The following is a 27,153-nucleotide window of genomic DNA, read 5'->3' on the forward strand; positions in this document are numbered from 1 at the left end:
GCAAGTTTTCCTAGCCCTTTCCTGAGTGCCTCTGACGGAATGTTGCTGAACATCATTTTGTAAGGTAAATGTCACCACTGAACATCACTGCTTTGCTGAGAAAATGGGGGAAGCAAAGAGGGGCCAGACAGAAATGTATAGATTAGCCATGCTAGTGAATTCCCTCTTTTATTGAGTAAAACATTGAATACGCCATCCCAGTTAATATAGGGCATGTTTCAAAACCTGATTGCTTTTTCCAAAGGTCTAAACCATTTCAAAGGAAGCGGTGGAACCCAGATGAGCAGGATGAATACACAATGCTTCCTTATACTATGCCCACTTAGCAAAGACTTCTCCTTGCACCCCTAGATTTCTGCTAACACCTACATGATGTCAGAGATTAAGCCAAGGGTCTTTTGCACTCAAAGCATGTGTGGCTACAACCTCTTCCTCAAGGAAAGGGAATTGGGTCAGATTTGAAATGACTCCTTCCACAAAGATGTTTTGGATAACAAAACTCTCTAGTACAGGGATTTTCAACCTATTCAGACCCGAGATTCACTTTTAACTGAAACATGCATTTGGAGACGCCTTTCTTACTCTTTCACCATATATTTGCAATGCCAGTAGATCAGGCTGAGACCCACTAGTTGGTCCCAAGTCACTGAAGACCTCTGCTCTAGTATATACAAATGCTAACAAAGCAATAAAGCAAAGACTGCTTATAGAACAAATAAATGCTTCTGAAGTAATCTCTGAGGAGACAAAAACTGAAGATGTGTTTTAATATGTGCATTGCAGATGAAGCGCCCTTGCATGGCTCTTCAGTATTTTCATTTATACACTCCATTTCAACTTCTGCCATGCTCCAGTGGCACAGCCAATTTGCCCATGTTCCCATTGTAATGATGCAAATCAGCCAGGTCCAACTCTATTATGACAGATATTAAATACTGCCGTTAGTTATCCTATTAAACCACCCAGGCCGCTGCTTCAAGCCTGAGCTGTTTTACAGCCTAATGCATGAAGTCCATACAATGCTATATAGAGAATGATTGGGGAAAATCTGGGTTTCTTCATGGTTACAGCTTTTATGCAAGACTCGGTCATCTCAAGGTTAATGTTTGATAAAGCAAACAGCCTTTGTACTATCTGAAACCTTTGGGTGTCAGCAAGGGGAGCTAGCACTGGATCTGCAAGTGTTAGCGTGCCATCCGCTGAGGTCCTGTTAGGCTGTTCAGAGATAGAGAGAAAGAAAGGTTAAGAGGCATTTACAACGAAGTTTCAAGTGAACCCCTTCAGTAGCGAGGGTGAACTTAAAATATTTAGGAAGTGTCTAGAGAGAGTGCTGAACAAGGGTAAAGGTAAAGGGACCCCTGACCATTAGGTCCAGTCGTGGCCGATTCTGGGGTTGCGGCGCTCATCTCACTTTATTGGCCGAGGGAGCCGGCGTACAGCTTCCAGGTCATGTGGCCAGCATGACTAAGCCACTTCTGGCAAACTAGAGCAGCACACGGAAAGGCCATTTACCTTCCCGCTGGAGCGGTACCTATTTATCTACTTGCACTTTGACATGCTTTCGAACTGCTAGGTGGGCAGGAGCAGGGACCGAGCAACTGGAGCTCACCCCTTCGTGGGGATTCGAACCGCCAACCTTCTGATCGGCAAGTCCTAGGCTCTGTGGTTTAACACACACCTGAGTTCAAGTCCCCGCTTGGGCAGGAAATTCACTAGATGACCTTGCCAGTCAGTATCAGCCTATCCTAGGGCTCATGTGAGGCTATAATGGGGGTGGGGCCATATGTGCCTCTGGCCATCCACATGCTACTGATGACAATTGTCAACATCCTTGATTACTGGCCATGCCAGCCGCGGATGATGCAAGGGGCAAAGCCACGCTGCTGTCGTGACTTTGCACACTTGCGATTGCAGGACTTACCAAGCAACATAGAGCAGGGACAACGTGGAGTTCACAGCAGGCGCGAAGCAGGACAAGCGCATAATCAGACAGTTCTGTAGCAAGGAAATAAGAGGCAAACCGAAACTTTCAGAAGCATGAAACTGAAAATTTGTACATATCAGTGAAACAAGCCTATATGGAAACCTTAACAACGTAAACTCATGAAATCTAGAATTGGGGGACAGGGGGGAGGCAATGAGAAAAAAATCCTAAAAAATAATAATCAAGTAGCAGAACAGACATCGCTATTCTTCAGGAACCAGCAATAGCTTAACAAGTTTCCCAGCAGAAGCGAACATCTCTCTTCCCAGCCTCAATTTACCAGCCATCAACTTCACAGAATGTAGCAAACTGGCTTCTTGAACCAGGCAACTGAGCTTTGCACTCACAATGCTACTGTTCAAGACTGCATGCTATTTCTATCACAGGAGAAAGCAAAATTGCTCAGTCAGCAGAGCATGAGACTTTTAATCTCAGGGTTGAGGGTTCAAGCCCCACGTTGGGCAAAATATTCCTTCATCGCAGGGAGTTGGAATAGAGTAGACAAATGTCACGGAAGGGAAGAAATGGCAACTGCTTCACACAAAATTTTGCCATTGACCCAATCTAGCCTACAGCTGTGGTCCGTTTTCCAAAGTCTTTCAAGGTGGGTGTTTCTTTCCCAGTTCTAGAACCACCAAGCAGCTAATTTCTTTTTTCTTACTGTACCTGCTATAGCACTGAGGAGGATGTGAGCCGCTAAGAGGAGCTCCTTGTTGGAAAGTGGGTCCTTCTGCAGGAACTGTTTGTTCCGTAAACGGATTCCAACAAGCTGTAAGAAATCCTCTATGTTTTTCTGCTCTGGTGGCTTGGACTCCACAATTACAAGGAGTTCTGGTTTGTCTTCTGTACATATATGGTCCAGCTGTAAAGAACAGACAATGTTGATGGGATGCTAAATATGGGACCAGAAATACATCAGCCCATGGGGGGGGGGTGGTTTGAAAATCAGCTATTATTGCTTATAAATAAAAAGGAGAACGTTTGTGTATTTGGAAAGAAAGAAAAAGATTACCACATCCTCCAGCTCAGTCACCATTTCTTCCTGAAGCAGAAAATCACAGAGTAGTTGATATAAAGTTCCCTGCTTTTCCTCCGTTAGCTTCATGAAGGGCTGGAAATGGGTCTTGAACTTCAAGGCATCTTTCAGAGACAAAAGGGGACACACATTAAGCAACCACTTAATAGAAACCACACTGAAAGGGATTTGAAGGGGCAACACTTTCAACAGCATCTCAACCAAAGGTTACCAGTTCAAGGAAACATTTTTAAAAGCAGGGATGCAGCACCAGATGTTATTGGACTGCAACTCCCATCATTTCTGACCATTGGCCATGCTGGCTGGGGCTGGGGCTTGCAGTTTGGGGGACGACGGGACAAGATCTCCATTTCTGAATTAGAGCATTACTAAATATGTTTTCAAGGCGTAATAATACAATCTTTCCTGGGATAGAAATCACAGCGCGGTGCCAAATTTGCCTTCCATTTGTTAACTACTTTGCACTCCACTTCTGGGATTTATTGCAGGAAAGCTTGCACTGAACTAGAGAGGTAAAACTCTGCAAATGGTTTAGGGGTGCGGGGGGCCGGTGCCGCTCCAGAAGTTGGACTTCAACTCCCATTGGCCATGTTGGCTGGACCTGATGGGAATTGGAGTTCAACAACATCTGGAGGGCTGCAGGTTCCTCACCTTTTTTTTTAAACAGCATATCTGTTCCTAGTTATTGTTGTGCCTCTTCTTCATTAACAGAAACTTTTTTTTTTTAATGCTGAATTTGCCCTTTTTCACCCAATGCACCACTTATTTATTGGTTTTTTGTTTCATTTTAATAAATGCTACATCTATATAAAAATACTGTACATGTTTTACTCCATTATGATTTATCAGGGTGTTTATGGGGCAACTCTACAAATGCAGCATTTATTTTGAAAACTGATTTCTTTTTTAAAACAACAACCTGCAATTCTAGAAAGAGGAAGCTTTTATGTGCAGAAAATGTATGAAGAGTAGCTAGCAAAGTGACTGCCCGGAACTCAAACATAACTCAAACTGCAACATAAATGCTTTTTCTGGATGCAATCAGCCCGTAAAAAAGAAAAACCCATAGTACATTCATGTACTATTCATTTATAGAGCAGATAATAAAACCTGGGATTGAATGGCAAATGAGGCCTAAATTTGGATCAGTTGCAAATACGTTTAAGGATTGCTTGAACTGGGTAGAGTAAGCCAATGAAATCAAGAAGCAGCCACAAGCCTTTGAAATAGTCACATAGTGCAGCAAACAAACAAAAAAAGTCGTGGGGAGACTTTCAACAAAAATCACTTCAATTTCAGCAATACAAAGAGATTCATTTTTTTCAATCAATTTACCTGTTCCAGAGAAAGTCCTATTTTGTTTCATTGATTGAAAAATGGCTGATTTTTATCATAGCTCTGGAACTTGGGAACTTGGGGAAAAGACCACATTCAGAGGCCTTATGCAAAAGGTGTTATGGAAACGCTTTGATGAAGCAGGAAAAGCAGCTACAAAGCTGTAAGGCAAAGCAAGCTGCAACCTGCTCTCCCCTGTCCTGCAAAAACTAATTCTTTTTCTTGTCACAACTTTGTCTGACTAGACCTTAATTGGGCAAGATACAGCAAGCACACACCAGCAACCAATTTTCGCTGCCCTAAATCTCAATTTGACCCTCATTTACAGCTTCTGCATCTACCTCTCTCATGGCTTTGTCGAGTAAGGCAGTGCTTCCTGAGCAAAAACAAGGTTCTGCAGGGTCAAGGTGCTAAGTAAGCCTCTGCTGGGGAATTTAATTAAGAAAATGTTTCCATGCTGTGCAACAAATGCTCTGCAAAAAATTGCTATTCCATGCGTGCATCCTAAAACATTAATTTGGAACAGTTTGGAAGGGGCACAGCATAGCCAAAATAGTTCGCAATTAAGTTCACGGCAAGGGATGATCTACCTTCCAAGCAGAACAGGAAGCACACGTGCCAAAGCACCACATTTTGATGTTTGGTACCTTCACATGCCGTAACGGTTGTCCAGGAGAGGAGCCTATAGACCAATAGCATGCTATGTAAAAGGAAACTAAACCTTGAAAAATGTGTGCATAGAAAACGCTCCAGAAATATGCAATTGTACACAGCAACTTGGAGGTGGACAAAGGGGAAGATATAATTCGTTCCTCCTCCCATTTTGGGGTGGGGGAGGGAATCCAAAGCAAACCCACATACGTACTTTGAGGGGAAGAGTGGTATAAATGTATCCAATGGTGAACACCAATCTCAAATCCATTGAGAGGATCTCAATTCATTCATAACAAAAAAAATCCTTGCCCAAATCCAAAACACAACCTCTTTATTTTGTGCATATCAACACGTGGAGCAAGTGGCCTTTTCTACTCGGAGGGATGAGAATTTTATGAAACAGCAGCTGACACCAGTGTTTTCCTCTCCATTTAACAGTAAGTTGTACAACACTGTCTTGCTCAGGCTAAGGGCTGGGTGTGAAGTTTGCTGCAATGCCAATATAATTGTCTATTTCTTAGGTCCAAGAGCTGGAAATACAGACCGGGAGGGGAATTTCAAACCCCTCTTTCCATTCTGCAGCAATCAGGTTGGCAGATGTATCTCCAACACTCTTCTCCCCCACACACCCCAACATTCCTTTGTGTACCCTGATATCTAAGAGCTTTTCAGAAGACCTATTTAAAACTGAAAACAGGTTGATCTCCCATTTTGTTCTTAATGTGAGCCAGGTTTTCTTTTGTACTTCTTAACACTTTCCGCTCAGTCCTACCTTTGCTCAAAACACTTAATGGGGCGTCACTGGGGACAGGGCCTGGCGGATTCTCGCTATCGACAGCATCCAGAAGATGGGGGAAGAAAGAATATCGGAAAGCTGTAGAGTGGTAAGCTGGTCCTTCCATGCTCTCCCTTTCAAAGCCACCCTCTTGGTCATGTAGCAGGCAGAATTCTGTCAAACAGAAAGGGCTTGGTTGAGTTATCCAGAAAGACTTTGGAAACACAGCAACAAAAAATTTCCCAGCAGATGCCTTTTGATTACATGTTAGCCTGCCAAACACACACACACAATTTAAATTTTTCTTCCTGTGGACCTGAACTTTTAGAGAGAAAAAGAAAACTGCTAAATTACTGCCCAGCAAGTTAAACTATACAAGCCACCTGGAGTGTCTTTAACTGGTTGGGAAGGAGGGCTACACAATCGTAGCTAATTAGCAAGTTTGCTAAAACATGGTATGTTTAGTTTACAGTTCCTCAAAGATATAAATGAGAATTGAATCCAAGTACCATGTTTAATTTTTTTTAACTAGTGAAGGTTGCCATGAGAAAAAAATCCCCCCTGTCATGTTACGGTAAATACCATATCACACCACGAGACCCACAGTTATGTGAAAGAGATTGTATCTAACTGTCCATTTACTCAGCTGTCCATTCATCAAAATACACATTTGCGAATAGAAGCAAACTACTAGGATGAATACCGTTAACCGTTTTTCTGCTGTCACCCAAAGGAACTTAAGTCCTAGCGATTCAGGATTCATACTCCCTCTTTGTCCCATTTGTACAGAAAGAGAGTGGAATGAAAACCTAAATATTGTGTGGCTTGCTATCGTTAAGTACCATTCTCATAGGATGGTCTACTTGACTACACACCTTTGGGTTAAGTTTGCTCTGCGTGGCCCACACAGAAATATGTGCAGATTTGCTTTTGACAAAGGATGGAACTGGTTAGATTTGGATCTGGCTCCACCACTCCCCCTAGTGGACATCAGGCCACACATACAGCCCAGCCAGGAAAGGACTTTGAGTCAAGGAGGTCCTGACTTTTCAGAGAACTCTTATGGAATCTTGAAGAGGCAGCAGCTAAACGACCCACCTGTTTCTATTCAAGGTGTGATCTTTTTTGAAAAAAGGGGGGGGGGCAAGCACTTTTGATTATCACCATCAATTCACTCTATGCTTTATAAGCTTTTAGAAAATACATATAGCAGTCAGATTGCAGCATTCTCATTTTGCAGAAGGAAAGACTACAATAATATTATATGCTTTGTTTCTGGAAGCAGCTGCACCATACATTGCCTCTTCCAAAGATTCCTGTAGTTTGCCCCAGCACCCTCAACAAACTATAGTTCCCAAGATTCTCTGGGGGATGGGGGTGGAAGCCATGCTCTTTTGATTTGTAGTGTGGATGTGAACGTTCTAAAAGAGTGGGAGTGGTTTTTGGAGGCCCTCTACTTCAGTGATGGCCAAACTTGGCCCTCCAGTTGTTTTTGGACTACAACTCCCATCATCCCTAGCTAAAAGGACCAGTGGTCAGGGATGATGGGAACTGTAGTCCCAAAAATAGTTGGAGGGCCATGTTTGGCCATCACTGCTCTAGTTCAACTCCTTCCTCTGAAAAAACTCAAGAGCTGGAAGATCCCTCGACAGATGATAGCTTTCCACTGTCTCTGTTTAAAGACCCCTAGTGAGGGAGAGTCCATCATTCATCTAGGTAACTGATTCCATGTCAATTGCGTAGAAAACAAATTCTCATCAGAGCCAGAGTTAACAACACGGATGTTTTGAGAAACAGATCTATGAGAAAATGGAAGAGATTTCACTTTCCCCAGCACTCTTGCAAAACTGTAATGAAATCTGCATGAAGAGAACAGCCGACTTAAGGATAAATGTGAGACGGGAGGAGCAACGCTGTCAACTTCACAGCCCATGTTCGGAATTTAAATATAACTGTTCCACATCCATATCCCTTCTCACTGAATTGAGGACATGTATAAAAAGGAAAATACAAACAGAGCACCAGGAAAGAAGCCTTTCCAACAAAGATAAAAAGGCCGCGGCCGTGCAAACCTCTGCGCTGGAGAATGAGATGAAGGAAGCAATTGTTTGTGGAGCTGTTGGCATATTAAAAACCCTTTGAGACCCATGCAAGCAACACGGCAAGATGGGGGGGGGAGGGAGAGAGAGCAATACAAATTAAAGCTATTCCCAAGAGTAATGAGACTCTTCCATGGCGCTCCTCGTGCCTCTGTTAAAGCTAATAAGAGCTGGCTGCGAACACTGGAAAGAAGAGATATTGGTAACACTATTGAATTAACTTCTGTTCCCAGGGCAATCTTATCTAATAATGTCCCAAGTGAGTTTGTCTGGAAGCCTGCGTTATCCCTCTGAACTCCAGGATCAGGCAGGAGGAAAAGATATCTTCATAAGCCAGATAGGAAGAAGCCAGGAGTAAGTGGCATCTGGACCTGTGAGCCAGATATGCACCATACGGAAAGCAAATTTAAAACTTATTGCCTACCCAAGAATTCTGGGAACTGCAATTTACCTCTCACAGAGCTGCAGTTTCCAGGACCTTTAACAAACCGCAGTTCCCAATATTCTTTTTTTTTTAGGGGTGACAATGAAATGTGCTTGGCAGGGGGTTGGACTCGATGGCCCTTGTGGTCTCTTCCAACTCTATGATTCTATGATTCTTTGATTCTATGTGCTTTAAATGCAGAGTGTACATACAGCCAAAGGACCTCCCCCCAAATATTAATGTGGACAAACTATATCATAGCTGGTCAACTGTCCAAGCTTCACAGCTATGTGATATCAGTGGCTGTTAGAGCACTGCCCTTCCCACTCTTCCTAAAGCCTATTTGCATGATTACAGTTCCCTAATTCTAGCTGGCAAAAAGGCACTGTGTATTCCATGCTGGCAAAGCCACGAAGAAATATGGGCTGTGGTTTGCTAAGAGTTATAAAGAGCCACATGTGCTACCAATACTACCAGATGCATTCCCAGAAAGAGCACTGGAAATTAAGGAAAACATAGAAGCATAAAGCAAAGCACCCCCTTGTGAGCAGATAAGAGCTACCCTGAAATTATGTGGCAAGGATTTACTTCTACCCCACTTCAATATATCAATTTGCAACCAGAGGCTCACTGTGGATGCAAAGTGAGCAAGAATCTGAGATGGGGACCGTATGTGAGCCGAGACTGTGTTCATACACATTCTGGCCATTTGGAGGACATCTTAATGGGCAGGGCTATAGAGAGACAAACTTACTGTGAAATTTAAATATAGCAAACAGAAGAAGTATTCCAAGAGCATCACAACAGTATAAAGGAGATGATATACCAAGGGTACAGATGGTGCTAATCCAGAACTCTAGACTTGGTCCTTTTTGCAATTCAATGGGAAGAAACAGAATACAGTGGTACCTCGGGTTACATATGCTTCAGGTTACCGCCTCCGCTAACCCAGAAATAGTATCTCGGGTTAAGAACTTTGCTTCAGGATGAGAACAGAAATCATGCTCCAGCGGCATGGCAGCAGCAGGAGGCCCCATTAGCTAAAGTGGTGCTTCAGGTTAAGAACAGTTTCAGGTTAAGAACGGACCTCCGGATCGAATTAAGTATTTAACCCAAGGTACCATTGTATGGAAAACTGATCGAGCATCATGCATGCAATAATCCCTTGTGATTTGCTGCCATAAAACTTTACTACACAAGTCAATAAAACTTTTATGGGCCCAATTTAAAGGGAGTTATTCTTTGCTCAAGTTGCTGGGCACCAAGGAAAGAGATCAGGAACGCCCTTCTACTATAGCATATTCTCCCTGAAGAGTGGAAGCAGCTTGCCTTGCAGCATCTACGTTCCCATGCTGACATACTTATTTCACTAGCTCCTGTAGGAAGAGTGACTAACTGGGTATTAGAGGAAATATGCTTTGCTTGGTGACACACTTCGTTCACTGGGCCTCCCCTCATGAGGTAGGGTTGTGGACTCTTGTTTTGCGGCAGACCCCACATAAAAACATAATAAAACATTAAAAACTTTCCCTATACATAAACTGAGATAGTGGAGATATCCATCTTATATGACGCCTGAGAGATAAGATCACCAAATACCAAAAAGGGCAGGGCAGCAACAAAGAGGACAGAAGTTGATAAACCCAAGGGTGTTGCACTTGTTATCTCGATCAAACAAACCATTCCAACAGGGAGAAGATACAGAGGCTGGAAATGTTAATATTTTATAATTAATGTTCATGCTTAGTTGTCATCTTAAGATCTGTGCATACACACAAGCACTCTATCAAATTATATCCATAGTGTTAAAAATTGATATGTGGAGATGAACCAGGATATTGTGACAACTACAGCAACAATAATATCTGCCCCGTTCTCTTATATCAGCCAAAAAACCTCATATTCTACCACCCATGAACACTGCAAACAAATGAGGTGCTTGAAGGCTTTGCATTTAACCTGCCCCTCAGATGGATCTTTTCACTGGCCTTTTTGCCAATGTCAAATGAGTTCCAGGCAAGCCTACACAATACTCTTGCATTGCTGAGAAGGATGAGCAAGTGGAAGAGGATCATAAATGGTAGAAAAGAAATTCTGTCTGAAATCACTGCAAACTAGATACCCAGCAGGCAAGGGTCAATTCAGCCATCAGGTCCTTCGAACATCAATTCCGACATGGACACATATAAGTCTGAGGCACTGCAGGTCACCAACTCTGGAGGGGCGTAATGAGGAAACCTTTGATTCCTCTCACTGGTTCAGGGGTGGGGAATGGGGAACGTCTTGCCCACAGGCCAAACTCTGCCTGCCCACAAAGCCATTTTGGGCAAGCCACACCTACTCACCCATCCTACACCTACAAAGCCCCTTGGGCAGCTTCTGAAGTGCCCAACCACCACTTGGTTGTCGGGAGCTTCTAAAGCATTGTACAAAGCAGAATTGGCCAGGGAGGTCAATCCTGCATTGTTCGGGTGAACCCAGTGTTAAGTAGGATAGAAACCTCTGCTAAAATGAAGTGCTCCCCTTTGTTTCAAGCAGTGGTTTCAATGCAACCCCCGTCCTGAATCCTGCTCAGTTTGAATGTGCTGTGAAGCCCTCAAGTTGGGGCTACAAAGCACCTTCACAAGCAGTAAAGTGATGCTAAAATAGCTTTTTCCTTCCTTGTATCAGCACAGCACAGCAGCAGCTAAAATGAAGGGAAAGACCTTCATTATAGCCACACCTTGCTGCATGCAAGGTGCTTCAAAGTCCTGACTTTGGAACGTCAAAGTGCCAAACCACCTGACACCATTATGAGAGCCAGCCCACCCATGGGGGAAGGTGGCACAGCTGATCTTCCTTCTCCTCCCGTTGTTCCTGATGTAGATCTTCCCTGATAGGGAGAGTGCTATTCTGGGGTCCGCCTCAGATACCCAAATTGGGCTACCCCTGACCATTATGATGTCAGTTGTTTGACAGGCAGGTGGTCCCACCCATTTGACAAATTGGTTCCCCTGCACTAGTCAGATCATCCTTTGCAGGTCAAATAAGGCAACCCTCACTGGATGATGTTGACTGCAAAGCTGTGAATTTCCCTTTCAAGAACTCCTTTAACTGTATCCTGCCTGATGCTTTGAGTCCCGTGGGAGGCTTGGGAGGCAGAGGCAGTGAACAGAGTGGAAGAAGTTTTCTCTGCTTCCATTTTTGTGTTGCACATCCATAAATTGCTGAAACTTCCACCAAAAAATATACAAAACCCTGCAGGGTGCTTATGAAGTACTATAGAGGTTCAGCAGGAGGGGAATGATTGGGGGGAAAAGGCTAGGAGAAACTCTACTGTAAAAGCAGATGGTGTATGAGCAACAATGGATTATAGCAGCTGAATGAGTTAGCAAAAGAACAAGACCGACTCTGACAGATGGATCTGTTGGGGAGTAAGACTCTTGTGTCACTAATACGTTTGCTCATTTACGATAACAGAAAGACTCTTTTGTAATACACCCAAGACAACACAATGTGGACAGAGTCCCTCTTAAATGTAAAAGTGCATTTTCAAATTCAGAAAAGGCAAGAATGGCTTTAAGCATCTGTGTACACTTCCAAATCCTTGTATTATTTCTCCCCTCTAACTCTATTCAAAAGTTATCGGACAGTGAACAACTTGATTGACTGTATCATGTCCTAATCCTAGCAAAAATGCATCGCTCATCAAGCTACAGAGCTTGGTAATGCTGCTCAAGGGAAGAAGATGAACATATTACTTACCAAATTGTCCGTCACGCTTTACATAAAGTTCTATTACACCATAAGCAATAGCTGTGGGAGCAGGGATCTCCAAGATCACATTAGAATCCTTTATCACATTCCCATTTTCACTCACTGATACCTGAGGGAGATATTAATCCGCTCTTTAATTTACACTGGCTTAATTCAGTGCCAGTAATAACTTGCAGACAAAATGAATGTCAAGATAAACAACATACTTAGTTATGTAGCACTACAAAAAACAACCACCACAAAAAAGGCTCTCTCCATCCTTTCTAAGCCAATTACACAAGTTGATGAAACAGAAAACAAAAAAAGAGTTCTTTTTCACAGGGTGCAGATGTTACAGAATTTGCTTCCACAAGGTTGGCCACAAGTAGTTGCTGGTGCCCATTAGAGAAGCCTTAGATGAAACCAGTGTCAAGGACAGGCAGAGCTCTGCCTGATGCAGAAGTAAGAGGGTAGGTAGATGAGGAACGTCAGAGGGCAAGCTGAGTTTGGCAGGACAGTGCCCCGTTTGTCCTAATATACCAACCTCTGCTAGTTGGCTGTGCCCAAACATCTTAAATTGGTTTTTAAACCATTATCGGAATTGCCCACAGGTGTACCATAAGAATGATCCTCCATGGCTATATAATGATCGTCCAGCAATAGAGGCAGTATATAACTTTCTGCTTACCAGGGTACAAGAGACACAGCCATGTGGGACCATCTCTGTAACACTGCTTGTGAGCTTCTACACCAGTAGACTTAATAGGACTTCAGTCCAACGCAAGTGTTTTATATTGTTAGCCTGAGTCTGTGACATAGGCTTGGCAAAGCACCTCTATGCTGATATATAGCTTCCAACCTGGACAGGAATATTTCCACACTGAGAAGATGGTGCGCCACTTTTGCAGTGTCTTAAGTACACGTTTAGGAAAACCATCCTGACAAACGTCCCTCAGATCGCTCAGGGTTCACTCTTAAAAGAGCAGTCTCAAAATCTGGAGCAGATCAGAGGCCAGCATTACTGAGCAGCTGGGTACAAAGCTTTGTAAGAGACCAGCTACTGACTTCCTGAGCTTCGTGGCCCTTCTGCTCCCCTTCCTTTCTTTGGCTGCCTCCCTTGCCCAAGCAGGGCGAGAATAAAGCAATGCTCTCCACTTGCTTTGCACTCTCCCTCTGGGTGGTCCTGCACATTGCACTCAGAAGGAGAGGGCAAAGCAAATGGCAGTGGCAAGGTGGAGATGGGTGCAGAGAGTGGAGCCTGTTGAATGTATCTTGCCCAAAGGCACCCCTGCTCTAGAGTAATCCTGCCATAGGGAAATGGTTTTTTCTTTTCACAGGCACCAATATTCTTAAACACCTGCCAGCAACTAGTCGTGGGGCTGGGGGGTGAGCAGGCACAAACATGTATACAGAATGTTGGATGTTGTTGGCCTCCAGCTCCCCCAGCCCCAGCCATCGGGACCCAAGGTTACAGATGGTGGGGGGTAGTGGTCCAAAAGAATCTGGAGGGCCAAAGGTTTTCCCACCCCTGATTAGACTTAGGGGACAATCCATAAGGAGCTTCCCAAGCATGTGCCGAAATGAAATGAGGAAATTAAAGGAATGTATTATTGCAAAGCTTTCCTTGCAACTGAGCTTCCATAGGAGAATGTCCCACAGAGCTGCACCTCGGCATGTGGAATCGCTGCATACTTGTGCAGAGGACTGTTCAGAAGCAGGAAAGCTAGAGGGGCCTAGAGCAGCACAGATAATCTTAAAACGCTAAATGGAACATGTCACAGTTTACTTTAGGAAAACACAGTCAAACTGCAACTTACGCAGGGGTTATGTTCCGGGGATCGTGCATAAAGCCAAAATCGTGTATAGTCAAAACAACCCTGGAATGTATCCCATGCAAGCATCCCTACCTTTTTGAAGTTGGTGTGCCGAGCAGATCTTGCCCCTCGCAAGGTGCTTTCCGCCTTGCTTACTGGGCTCTGGGGAGGTTTTCCCCAGATCTTGCAGGGCTGTCCGAGATCTCATGACAGCCTCCCAGAGACCACACAAGAGCTTCCCAAAGCCTGGCAAGCCATTCTGAGAGTTCTTCAGCTCTCTGCCTTGCGTGCATTTAATTTGTACGATTTCAGCTGACCAGCCGCCAAGTACGTAAAGCTGAAATCACTCAAGTTAAATGTGTGCAAGGTGCAATTCAACAGTACGTATCTATAATGAGCTGCATTCAATTTTTCCCCAGTTCTTACCTTGATAACTTTTGTCTTTATCCCCACCATACTAGCCATTTTTTCTTCTGTCTGAATATGTTCTGATATTAAACATTTTTGGGTTGTTACTATTCTTTTTGTCAGGATACAAAGAACTTCATGCTTTCTTTCAAGCACTTGTTGCAGCAATGTACTGTGCAGATTAACAGCCCTGAAGAAGGAGTATGAAACAGACAAAAATTGCTACCCAGAAAAAAAATTATTTTTATTAACTACACCAGGGGTTGTCAACCTTTTTATACCTACCGCCCACTAATGCATCTTTCTTGATGGTAAAAATCTCCTTACTGCCCATCAGTGCTTGATGGAAGGAGGATTCAGCTTGTGTTGTAGAATTCCCTACCACCCACCTAGAATCCTGAAACGCCCACTAGTGGTCGGGAGGGACCAGGTTGACAACCCATGAACTACATGCAGAGCACTGATCTGTAAGAGGTTGATAAAGTGTTCATTCTTTGGTGGCAAACAGCAAACAAGAGAGGCACAAACAAGAGTTTTGCAAGCAGATGTTCCTTGCTAGTTTGTCAGTGTCTGGTAAATCAATCTGAGGATGCAATTCCATAGCTGGGGCATCGCCCTATGCCTGGCAACCAGCCATGTCACGTGAGCAAGCAGAGGCATTCACGAGAAGAACCTCCGATGAAAGTCTCAACAAGGCTGGTTTGTATGGGAGCAGGCAATCCTTTCAAAAATCTAATGATATTAATAGGTAATCATGTCCCAATGTGCCAAGAGAATGGAAAAACGTATTTCCCCAAAGAAGATTGTAGACTTCCGTAATAATCTCCAGAGAGCAGGATTCATTATAGTCAAAGAAACCTGTTAATGGCACACCGTTAAGCTAATAACGTCAATTACAGCAAGCTTTTACAAGCTAGCTATTACAGTGCCTAGAAAATGCATCCTAATATCAATTAACAGGTAAATCTAAGAGGATAGCAATTAAGGAGATATTCATTCTTTTGCACAGTTAAGTGCAAAAGTTCTTGCTCCTTCCTCTGTTTCAAGGAGACTCAATACCTGAACTAGATGTTACATGCAAACATTTCTAACAAATCCCAGATGGTCCTCCAAGGAAAAGCCACTTAAGGAGGTTGTATTTGAAGCAGAAGGTTTGTGTACACAGGTGAGAAGCAGGATCTAGTACTCGGTCCTTTCACTATCCCCTTTTGTTGTTGTTGTTGTTGTTGCTAGCTACTGCCCTGCCTTGTGCGATTCCAAATATGCATTCTCTGCATAGGAACCCAAACACGTTGCTGTTGTCTCTCTTCTTAAAGGTTGTATAAATGCTATTTATAATCTATAGTATGCACTCTACCTATCCCCTCTTGACTTCACCTAACTGACTAATCAGCACCAAGGATAATTCATTCTATGGCCATTCAATTCCATAGGAAGCAGTAGGTTTCTACAGATGTTGATCAGGAGTAGCACAAGTATACACAAAGGAGTTGGGGGTGGGAAGAATTATTGTTTTGGTGAAAAAAATCCCCATAGCATATAGTTATGAAATTGCAAAGGGGTTTGAACTCTGAATCTTGTTTCTTGTCTCTCCTCAGCGTGCTGGAGCAATAAACCACCACCTCATTCCCTCTACCCAAATCACCGCCTGCAATTGTATAAAGCCAAGTTTTATCCCCTTGGAAGGGAGCTAACTAGACCAGCACACACTAATCTAATCCTCTGTCACATTCCACCAAGCAGAGCCCCATGTTAGTTCGTCTATTAATCCAATTCAAAATACAGCTTTCCAGTGGATTAATTTCAGGCATGCTTACAAAGCTATAAAGCTTCAGTTTGGCTCAACAGCTTTCCAGGTTGTGGCAGTACCTTGTTCTGTATCTTCCTCAATTAAAAACTATTTAAAAGCCACACCCAGTTGGGTGGTTACTTAGCTCACTGCAATTATGGAAAGATCAGTAAAGGCACCAACGATCATGCTACCGTAATTATGATGGCATAAGGTTTTTGGGTTTTTAAGGTTTTATGTGCTAGAAGACCCTTTGTTGCCTTTGCCATAACAGACTAGGTAAAGGTAAAGGTACCCCTGCCTGTACGGGCCAGTCGTGTCCGACTCTAGGGTTGTGCGCCCAACATGTCATAACAGACTAACTCAGCTAATAAAAATATTATTTTTTGTATCCCAGCCATCTGACTGGGTTGCCTCAGCCACTCTGCACAGCTTCCAACATAATATACAGCAGAGCTTTCCAAACTTTCCATGTTGGTGTCACACTTTTTAGATATGCATCATTTTGCGACATAGTCAGTTTTACTAGCAAATTGGAGGTTAAACTAACCCCTTCTCAGACCCAGAAGAAGCGCGGAGAGCATTCGTGCAACGCACCTACACACTACAGCCAACACTCTAACATGTCACAACAAGCATTTTGGAAATCTCTGATGTACAGAAACCCAACAACAACGCAGCAGAACATCACACATTAAATGTGTCCTGAAATAATAATAATTACCCCTTAGAAGTTATGGACATTTTTAAAAAAATAGCTTACCTTGAGAGCTTCCATCAGGGCAAAATGGGAAACATATTGCAAAGTCAGTTAATTCTGATTTTAAGTATGCAGATTGTTTCATAACAAATACATACTTATTATATAAAAAAAATAATCACAATTTTGGAAAGTACGATGGAAATATTGCACCTTCAACTACACTGCCTTAATATTAAGTGCATTTAAAAAAAAAACTTCACAAGGATACCAGCTTTGAAGCTGAATACCTACTTTCCCTTGACATCCTTCATAAGCTTCTGTAAGTCAGCTTCTTGCTTTTTCAGATTTCCAAATGACGACTGGCTTTCCACAACACCTCTTCCTCCAGCTCCTAGATTAATTGTCCCAAATGAAGTTTCAATGTTTCCTTTGACATAGTCTTCAAACTTCCCCTCGTACTTCACAAAATCAGACTCCACAACCACTTGGAAAACAAGCAAAAACATAGAAGTAGCTTAGCCATCAAAACATTAGGTTGGAAACACAAGCAGAAATCACAGAATGCTTTAATTCTACGATTCTATGTTCTGCTAAAGTTGCTTCATCCTGACTGCACCTGATGATGAAGTGGACTATAGCTCACAGAAACTTGCATCACAATAAATCTTATATGTCTGCGAGGCGTCACAAGACTCTGCTACCCCCAATGTTATTTAATATATGGAAACATTGGGAGCGAAGTGCCATCAGTATTACATTTAGTATTATTTGTGTGTGTCAACAGGACTTTTCAGTTGGATGAATATTATGTGATTGGCCATTTCCTTGTAATTTTTTTGCTTTCCCCTTTTTCTTGTGTTTCCTGTGGGTTTTATATTTGCTGTACATGTTTTCTATAAAGTTAGTGGTATATACATATTTTTATCAATAAGCAAATACATATAAAAATGCTGTGGGTTTTTCTTCTGAAACAGACTTACTCCTCTGAAAGTTACCAGCTTGATGATGTGTATCTGAAATACAGAAAAGCCTGAGAGCCACTTAAGAACATCAGTGCAATAAAATTCCACTTGTGTTTGCATTGGAAAAATTATTAGTATCTTATATATACTTTAAAAGGACATGTTAAAATGCATTAACATGGCAACATCTGCCTTTACGAAACTGAATATTTAAAAGTCTTCAAAAATTAAAGTGGGCAAATCTTTTGCAGTCTGATTTGAAATACTTTTTTATTAACGGCTTGGACTTTATACTTTCTTATCTCCTGTGGCAACGTGTAACTAATTTTACCTGGTTTTATGGGTTCATCTTTAGCAAGCACATCATTCAATGTGACTGATAAGAGGTGATACTTGGGTTTCTGCCAGCACCAGGTTTTCTTCTTCTTTGTCACTATGTTCAGGAACTGTAATTTGTCCAAGTTATTGAGCTGAGATACGGGGATCAAGTCTCCTCCACAGTCAATTTCTCTCACAAAATTCTTCGTTGCTTTTGCAAACATCCTGGTTTTGTTTTAACTTTCTTAAATACCTGAAAGGGGAAAATCAAGACATGAATTGAGATGGCTGCAGGCATTGATAGGTGATTTCCTGGGGAAATTTTAATCGCAACAGTGCAGGTATACTGCAATATATGAGAAAGGAAAAAAGTTGCTTCCCTGGGTGATGTTTTTTACCTCCATTGCCAGTATCAAAGTTTACACTGCAGGTGTTACCTTGGGCCCTATTGGGAGCAAGGGTGGGATACAAATTTAACCAATAAATAAATAATGTTGCGAATTGTACTGATGTTGTATTTTGCAAGGCTTTATATTGTTAATTTCTGGTTTTAAATATTTATGTATGTTCCACACTGGGACCTTTGAATAAACAGCAGACTACAAATGGTCACAATAAACGAAAAACAATATGTGCACATGTAAATTCTTACTTTTCATTCCAAAAAACATGTTCTTGATGACTGGGAAAGGAGTTTCTGCATAAATAAACCTATTTTAAAGCGAAAGTGTCCATTTCATACATAAGCACTCTTTATATCTGATAGGGTGTGTATGCTTGGGTGCCACTACCAAGTACAAACTTCCATGCAGCAAGAAGAATGATTGCACCAAGGCCAGAGTGCCTATCAAGCAAGCCGTGACTCCTAATCTCAGGGTTGTGGGTTCGAGCCCCACGTTGGGCAAAAGATTCCAGCATTGCAGGGGGTTGGACTAGATGACCTCACAGTCCCTTCCAACTCTACAATTCTATGATTCTATGAGGGAAAGATTTTGGAACATTCAGGGGAAAGAACAGAGCCCCAAACCACCAACATCTGTAAAGCATTTGCGAATACATTTCTGTAAAGTAGTTTGAAATTTGTTTTATTCAATTTGTAAACAACTTATATTAATGTAACTGCCAGTTATAATTGATGCGCACAACTTTGAGTTTAATTGATGAATCTGCTGTTTTTATACAACCACAATTTGACTGGAACATGTGACTAAATACTGAACCAAGAAAGCCACAAGGCAGCATGTATTAGAACAGGCAACATATAATCCTTAAAACTGGAACTAATTAGTGTTAACTAATGTAGCAATCAACTCACTTTGCTGAAGACACAACATGTGTCTTTGTAACACAAAAAGTGTCAGATGCAAGTGCCAGACCTCCTTGACAGACTAGTGGTCTAGATTCAATTCTAAGCAAAAATATTAAGAGATAGTTTTCAGCTAAAAAGAGTTCTTCAGAGTGCCAGAAGTGAAGTAGAAATGCCATCCAATTATCCCTTGTTCTTTCGTATACTAGAAAGACATCAGGGCTGACTCAGATATAAAGTGCTTGGGAGTTTCCCTGTAGATACAGTGGTACCTCAGGCTAAGAACTTAATTTGTTCTGGAGGTCCATTCTCAACCTGAAACTGTTCTTAACCTGAAGCACCACTTTAGCTAATGGGGCCTCCTGCTGCTGCCGCACCGCCGGAGCATGATTTCTGTTCTCACCCTGAAGCAAAGTTCTTAACCCGAGGTACTATTTCTGGGTTAGCGGAGTCTGTAACCTGAGGTACCACTGTACTTATAAGAAGGATAAAGAGGAGATTACACCAAAGGTACAGTTTACCTGTACAGATTACAGTGGTATCTCAGGTTATACAGACATCCAGAACGAATTAAGTTCTTAACCCGAGGTACCACTGTATATAGACACTCCCACAGTCAGAGTTCAGGCAAAAAAATTTTTTGTTCCTGCACTGGTCAGCTAGAATTCCTAAAAAAGAACATAAAATGAAAGCCTCTCTCTCAGACTCTGGCCGTGATTTTTCTATATATTCCTTTGAGGTTACATAAAAGTGATTTATTTATTTTTTAAAAAAAAGTAAAAGTATTTCCTGCCCCATCCCTTTTAAGGGTTTCTTTTAAGAAAAGTTTGGTAATCCTCAGAACAACTAGCTATTTACAACCAGTGTTTTCTAAAACTAGAAATTAAAGATTCCCCCACACCAAAATTCATGCATGTAGCAATGGGCAAGCTATTAATTTTTATCTCTATTTTGGTAGGCAAGTAACTGTTGTGAAATGAACTGAATAGCTGCAGCACATTGACAACAAATGGATGGGGGGGGGTTCCTTTCTGACAGGATTCTTCTGACAGAGATGAGATTTATTAAAAAGCATGCTATTTGCCAAACATTAATAGCATGATAGTTATTTAACTGTCATAAATCAAAACACCTAACTTTTCTGAATTTAAATGAAGCGTGAAGCAAATGTTCTTCTCTGAACTGTAGCATGTAAGATCTACTGCCTAAAGCCAAGTTTTGAAACTTAATCATTTTTAAAACATTTTTAAAATCATTAAAAAAAATATAATGTGAGTAAACACCATCACCTTCATTCAAAACAGATTCAGACCAGCAGATGGATAGTTTTTCTAGAACAGGGCCTGCATTAGACTGTGATAAAGTGGGGCAGGGCATTCGGCATCTCAGCGAAAGACTCTTGTGGAATGGAGAATGCTTTTTGCTCTAGATGGTTGGCACTCCCTGCTCTAATCATCTGTTTCGGGCGGAAGACCAATTCCAAATACACCCCCGCCCAAATGTCTGATCAGCGCTGCCAAAGCTAGCAGTGCCAACCATCTGTTTTGTGGAGGAACCCTTGTGTGCAGGAATGAATATCCAAGCTGCTGCACTAGAATATTTCTGTGTGGGAATTATAGTGAAAGTCTGCCCCACCCTCAACAATCATTTGGGCTTTCCAGATATCATTCTAACACACACTAAACTACTTGCTAAAGGAAGGCTGGAAATTCCTTACGACGATGACGACTACTACTACTACTACTACTACTACCATTATTTCAATCTATATGTACTTGCTCAGAATGGTAAACACATAAATAATGTCAGCACGAGGCCCTCAGCTGTAGCTCACAATGGTCAGTTGGGTATATTAATGGGGGAGCAGTGTTAGAAACGCTGATATGTAAACCAGGCACCAAATGGCTCCTTAAACCAGGGTTAAAAAGGGACCCCTGACCATTAGGTCCAGTCGTGGCCGACTCTGGGGTTGCAACGCTCATCTCACTTTATTGGCCAAGGGAGCCGGCGTACAGCTTCCGGGTCATGTGGCCAGCATGACTAAGCCGCTTCTGGCGAACCAGAGCAGTGCACGGAAACGCCGTTTACCTTCCCGCCAGAGGGGTACCTATTTATCTACTTGTACTTTTATGTGCTTTCGAACTGCTAGGTTGGCTGGAGCTGGGACTGAGCAACGGGAGCTCACCCCATCACGAGGATTTGAACCGCGACCTTCTGATCGGCAAGTCCTAGGCTCTGTGGTATAACCCACAGCACCACCCACGTCCCTAAAACCAGGGTTACAAGTGGCCAAAAAGGAATGTCTAGTTGCTGTTTGCGGGCCAGACAGCTCAAAGGTTCTATTTTTCAATATGATCTTTTGGTTGCTGAAATTCGTTCTGATCGTGCAGACAAAATATCACAGATAGAATTCTACAGGATGTGTTGTTAGTATGTGAAAACAGACAAGATCCAAGGATCCCCAGGCACACACCTCCAGATGGTGGAGATGTCAGGCATCATCCTGGCACCCGAGCATCTTCACTTGGTTGCAAGTGGCCAATAGCCAATTGCAAAATGCACCTGACAAATTTCGACAATCTTTCCTGTATCCTGGTCCCAAGCTGTATAGGACTCTATACACCAAAACCTAAACTTTGTCTACTTGCTAACTAGCAGAGGAATTATTTCAGCAATGACGTACTAAGGCAGTGACCAGTGAGCAGCTGAACTTCCATAGTTTGCAGTAGTTGTCATTTCCGAACCAACGTCAGGAGGAGTCCCACACAGAGCACATTGCAGTAATCCTGGAGTTTAGCAGCACACAGGCAACAGTGGACAGTGAATGCGGTCCAGAAATGGCTGCAGCTGTCTTATGGACACAGGAGCACCCCAGACTACAAACCTGCTATTGCAGGGTGAGTATGACCCCATCCAAAGCAGGCAACTGACCAGTTATCTGGACTTGAGGATCACCAACACACCATGCCTCTGTCTTGCCAGGATTCAGAGTCAAGTTTGTTGGCCCTCATCCAGTCCACCACCACTCCCAACAGCTTCATATAGATGTTAATCAACATTGGGTACACGATGGTACCTTGATGAAACTTACAGCACTACTGCTAAAAGACAATCACCCAATAATTTGACTCTGGAAATAAGATTGTGGCTGCTGTAAAGCAGTGCCTCCAAAAACCATTTCACTAAGTCAATTCCAACTTTCACTTAAAAACATAGAATCATAGAATCATAGAGTTGGAAGAGACCACAAGGGCCATCGAGTCCAACCCCCTGCCAAGCAGGAAACACCATCAGAGCACTCCTGACATATGGTTGTCAAGCCTCTGCTTAAAGACCTCCAAAGTAGGAGACTCCACCACACTCCTTGGCAGCAAATTCCACTGTCGAACAGCTCTTACTGTCAGGAAGTTCTTCCTAATGTTTAGGTGGAATCTTCTTTCTTGTAGTTTGGATCCATTGCTCCGTGTCCGCTTCTCTGGAGCAGCAGAAAACAACCTTTCTCCCTCCTCTATGTGACATCCTTTTATATATTTGAACATGGCTGTCATATCACTCCTTAACCTCCTCTTCTCCAGGCTAAACATGCCCAGCTCCCTTAACCGTTCCTCATAAGGCATCGTTTCCAGGCCTTTGACCATTTTGGTTGCCCTCCTCTGGACACGTTCCAGTTTGTCAGTGTCCTTCTTGAACTGTGGTGCCCAGAACTGGACACAGTACTCCAGGTGAGGTCTGACCAGAGCAGAATACAGTGGCACTATTACGTCCCTTGATCTAGATGCTATACTCCTATTGATGCAGCCCAGAATTGCATTGGCTTTTTTAGCTGCTGCGTCACACTGTTGGCTCATGTCAAGTTTGTGGTCAACCAAGACTCCTAGATCCTTTTCACATGTACTGCTCTCAAGCCAGGTGTCACCCATCTTGTATTTGTGCCTCTCATTTTTTTTGCCCAAGTGCAATACTTTACATTTCTCCCTGTTAAAATTCATCTTGTTTGTTTTTGCCCAGTTCTCTAATCTGTCAAGGTCGTTTTGAAGTGTGATCCTGTCCTCTGGGGTGTTAGCCACCCCTCCCAGTTTGGTGTCATCTGCAAATTTGATCAGGATGCCCTTGAGTCCATCATCCAAGTCGTTGATAAAGATCTGTCCCTCCCCAAAAAATTACTAATTTAAATTAAATTCTACCTTTAAAAAAACACAAGACACATAATCTTACTGCAAGGAAGACTATATTTGTCCATTTGGCCTAGTATTGTCAACTCTGATTCACTAGGCCAGCCATAGGCAAACTCAGCCCTCCAGATGTTTTGGGACTACAGCTCCCACCATCCCTGACCACTGGTCCTGCTAGCTGGGGATGATGGGAGTTGTAGTCCCAAAACATCTGGAGGGCCAAGTTTGCCTGTGCCTTGCACTAGACCAAGGTCTCAGGGAGAATGTACTTCACTTCACCAGCTGCCAGGTGGTTTTAAATGGAGAGGCCAGGATTTCAAACCCTTTGCACTCTACTATGGAGTTGTTGTCCCTTCCAAGAGCACATACCAACTAAACTCAAATATTTTTTATTTCAGTGGGAGAATTATATGGGTACCAAATTCCCCATTATAATGGAAAGTGGTTAGTCATCAGTAGGTTGTGCCCACATTTTTGAGTTAAAATTATATCTTTTAAATGCAAACAAAGTAAGCTGTGGGCAGATCCACACCATACATTAAAAGTGTATTCGATGCACATTTAAAGTACATTGCTTTTCCCCTAATCCTGGGAACTGTAGTTACTCCCTTTGCAGCATTCATAACAAACTACAGTTCCCAGGATGCCTTGCATTCTCCTTATTTTAAAATGCAGTGGAGGGCCCTGGATATGTTCTTCCAAGTCAAACATAGGAACAATTCACATAACTACTTTGAAGTTGCAACACCCTTGTGTGATGGCCTCGTACTTTTTATTTTCACACAGGGAGCCATTTGTGCAAAATTCCCTACAGCTGAAAAGCTGCAGTAGTCCTGAATGAAATAACTGTTTTTTAATTGACGTAATACACTCGTGCTCTTAGGAACAGTTTATTTTTCACACAAACTGCTCCTTATTTTCAGAGGTGAAAATGAAGTGGTCAAGACATCACATGAACTTTACTGCACCTCAAAAATAAATGTATGAATTGGTTCCAAATTTTACAGACATTTCAAATGATTTGCACAGTGAGAGAAGGCTTTAACAGATGAAGACTTCTCTCATTTTGAATGGTAGAACTGTAAAGTTGGAAGGGGCACATCTAGTTCAACCCCCTGCAATGTCACTGCTAAACAATCACAGCTAAAGAATCTTTGATAGATGGTCATCCAAACACTTTTTAAAAACCTCAAATGAAGGAGAGTCCACCTTACCTGGGAATAAGCCCCATTGGACTAAGTGGAGCTTACTTTTGAGTAATCATATGTAGGATCTTGTGGCGCAGGGGAGGAGAGGATAGTAAAACACTTATCCAAGTCCCAGTAATGCCAGCCAAACTGCTAAACTTAAAAATGTGGTAACAAGTGATTGAAACCTACCAATACTTAATGCAGTTGCATTTACAAGGAAACCTGAAGTGGAAATGCATTGATGGCAGAAGACAAAAGAAAGACTAATCAGAGCAGAGTATATTGTTGGGCAATTGTAATGAAAACTGCATCCACAACTTCAGTCATGAAATTCACCTGGTAACTTTGGGGCCGTCACTATCTCTCAGACCTCACTGTGTCATTGTGAAGAACAAACGCGGAGTGAATGAAATGCAAAGAGAGAAATTAACTTGGCCAAGAAAGGCAACAGATAAGTATTTAAATAAACAAAACTGTGTATACCGCCTTGAGCTGTTTGAAGAAAGGCAGGATACAGATAAATGTAAATTGTTTACATCACTGCTATACAGTTATGTATGGGGAAGAGGCCAACACTGTTGTGTGGCTACAAACCATGCCTGAAAAATCAGCATGGCTGTGTATAAATAAGACCCATGAAAACATATCACTGGTATACAATATGTGGGTGGAAGAGGGAATGGTGCATGTGTGTGTGAAGGCTGGTGTGTTTTTTTACAGCAATTCTATTTTAAGAGTGTGTATAAAAGAAAAGGGTGAAGCAACTCAATATGGAATATAGTATATAGTGTCCACAGCGCACAAAAATGTAAGTTTTTAAACTAGCTAAAACATTTTAAAATGATTTTAGGGATGCTGTGACATTATAGAATTATGTATAGTAAAGAGAACATGGATAAAGAGGATCCTCGTCTTCCTCTTTCAATACTAGTGTCTTGCAGGGCGAGTAGCAGACAGGATGAAATTACATCACAGAAGTTCCAGGAAGGACAAAGGGAAGTAGCTCTTCAGAGTATTCATAACTAATATTGGGAATTGACCATTGCACGATGTGGCAATGGCTGCTGGCCTTGGATGACTTTAAAAGGAAATGGAAAGCCTAAAAGCAAGTTTATCAATGGCTACTGCAACATGATCTGGAGACACGCGAGGCCACCAGCTCCGTGAAGCTAAACCAGTCTGTGTACAGTACCGTAGCTACTGGGGGTGGACTAGCTGGGTTTTTTGTCTCCATAGGGGCGCCGTTGAGGCTTTCATCCTGTGTGTGTGTGTACACAAATGCATGTGGGGTTGGGGGAGAGTTGCCAAGCTGAACCCAGGAGAAGTAAAGTCTAGTTTTGGCCCTGCTGTGTAGGTTAATGCCCGGATGGGGGACCACCTGGGAACCACACAAACACTACCTCAGGGGATAATAATGCTGATGATTTTATTATTTGTACCCTGCCCACTGGGACTGGGTTGCCCCAGCAACTCTGGCAGAAGATAGGCAAGAAAATAAGAGGAGGAAAACAAACAATGTATTAGCCAATATTACTCAATATACATCATCAGTTGTTGGGCAGCAAACAAGGAAGGAACATAAGAAGAGCCTGCTGGATGAGTCCAGCATCCCGTCCCCACGGTGGCCAACCAGATGCTGGATGGAAAAGTGCAAGCAGGATTTGAGCACAAACGAGAGCCCTCGCGCCTCCTGTGGTTTCCAGCCGTGGAGGCAGAGTCTAGCCATAGTGGCCAGTAGTGGCCCTCTACAGCCGTCTCCTCCACTGCTGCCTTTATGCCTGCTCGTGGACTTCCCTTGCCTGGCCACTTGTGGGGAACTGGAGGTTGCAGCGTGAAGCCCCTTGACCTGGGAGGAAGGCTTCCCTCTGAGGAGACAAGGTCCAAGGGCTGCAGTCTCGGCAGCCTTGCCCTTCAAACGGCGGGGCTCTTTTGCGTTCTTATTGCGCGAGCCCTGAGGAAAAGCAGATTCTTCGGTGCAAGAGAGACGGACCCAATTCCAGAATTTGTCGCCGTTTTCCTTTTTTAAGGCGAGGCTTTCGAGAGGGAGGGAGGGCTGTGGGGAGCACAGGCGAGAAAGCAAGGCAGAACTCCGCGAGCGACGGAAGAGGCGAAGTGGGGGGGGGGGAGCTGTGGAGACTTTTCGCGCGGAGGAGGGCCCTTTACTCACGGCTGCTCCGCGTTCGCCCGCGCGCCGCCGCTCGCGAACCCGACGTCTGCGCGACCCTCTTCGGCGCAGCTGGACTGCAACTCATTGTTTGCGCCTGCCTCTCACTCCAGGCCGCGACGCCCAGTCCGGCGGGGGCCACGCCCTTTTCTCCCCCCCCCGCCCCGCCCAGTATGCCGCTGGCTAGGAAAAGGGAAGAGCGCGTGTAGGGACAAAGGGCGGGCGTAGAGATAGGGAAAGGGTGCATTTGCTCCGATTTCTTGGGGTTAACTAAGGCTACTTCCT

At 43.1% G+C, this 27,153-nt stretch overlaps 1 protein-coding gene across 2 annotated transcripts; it reads right to left on the reverse strand.

The window, feature by feature from the left end:
* Nucleotides 1-738: 738 nt before the first annotated feature.
* GSDME (gasdermin E) lies at nucleotides 739-27,034 on the reverse strand. 2 transcript variants are annotated; one of them, XM_083468353.1, is made up of 11 exons: nucleotides 26,872-27,034; nucleotides 25,041-25,078; nucleotides 18,050-18,289; nucleotides 17,048-17,240; nucleotides 14,283-14,454; nucleotides 12,052-12,172; nucleotides 5,782-5,958; nucleotides 2,997-3,124; nucleotides 2,651-2,846; nucleotides 1,922-1,995; nucleotides 739-1,215 (listed from the first exon to the last, which is right to left on the reverse strand). In XM_083468353.1, the coding sequence occupies exons 3-11, from the start codon at nucleotides 18,258-18,260 to the stop codon at nucleotides 976-978; spliced, it is 1,512 nt and encodes a 503-aa protein (XP_083324479.1). In that variant the 5' UTR covers nucleotides 18,261-18,289; nucleotides 25,041-25,078; nucleotides 26,872-27,034; the 3' UTR covers nucleotides 739-975. The 2 variants fall into 2 exon arrangements, with proteins under 2 accessions (XP_083324479.1, XP_083324478.1); XM_083468352.1 differs by lacking the exon at nucleotides 25,041-25,078 and having other exon boundaries at nucleotides 26,872-27,002.
* Nucleotides 27,035-27,153: the final 119 nt, after the last annotated feature.

This window comes from Podarcis liolepis (genome assembly GCF_965112155.1).
Source record: "Podarcis liolepis genome assembly, chromosome: 12".
Taxonomy (NCBI): domain Eukaryota; kingdom Metazoa; phylum Chordata; class Lepidosauria; order Squamata; family Lacertidae; genus Podarcis; species Podarcis liolepis.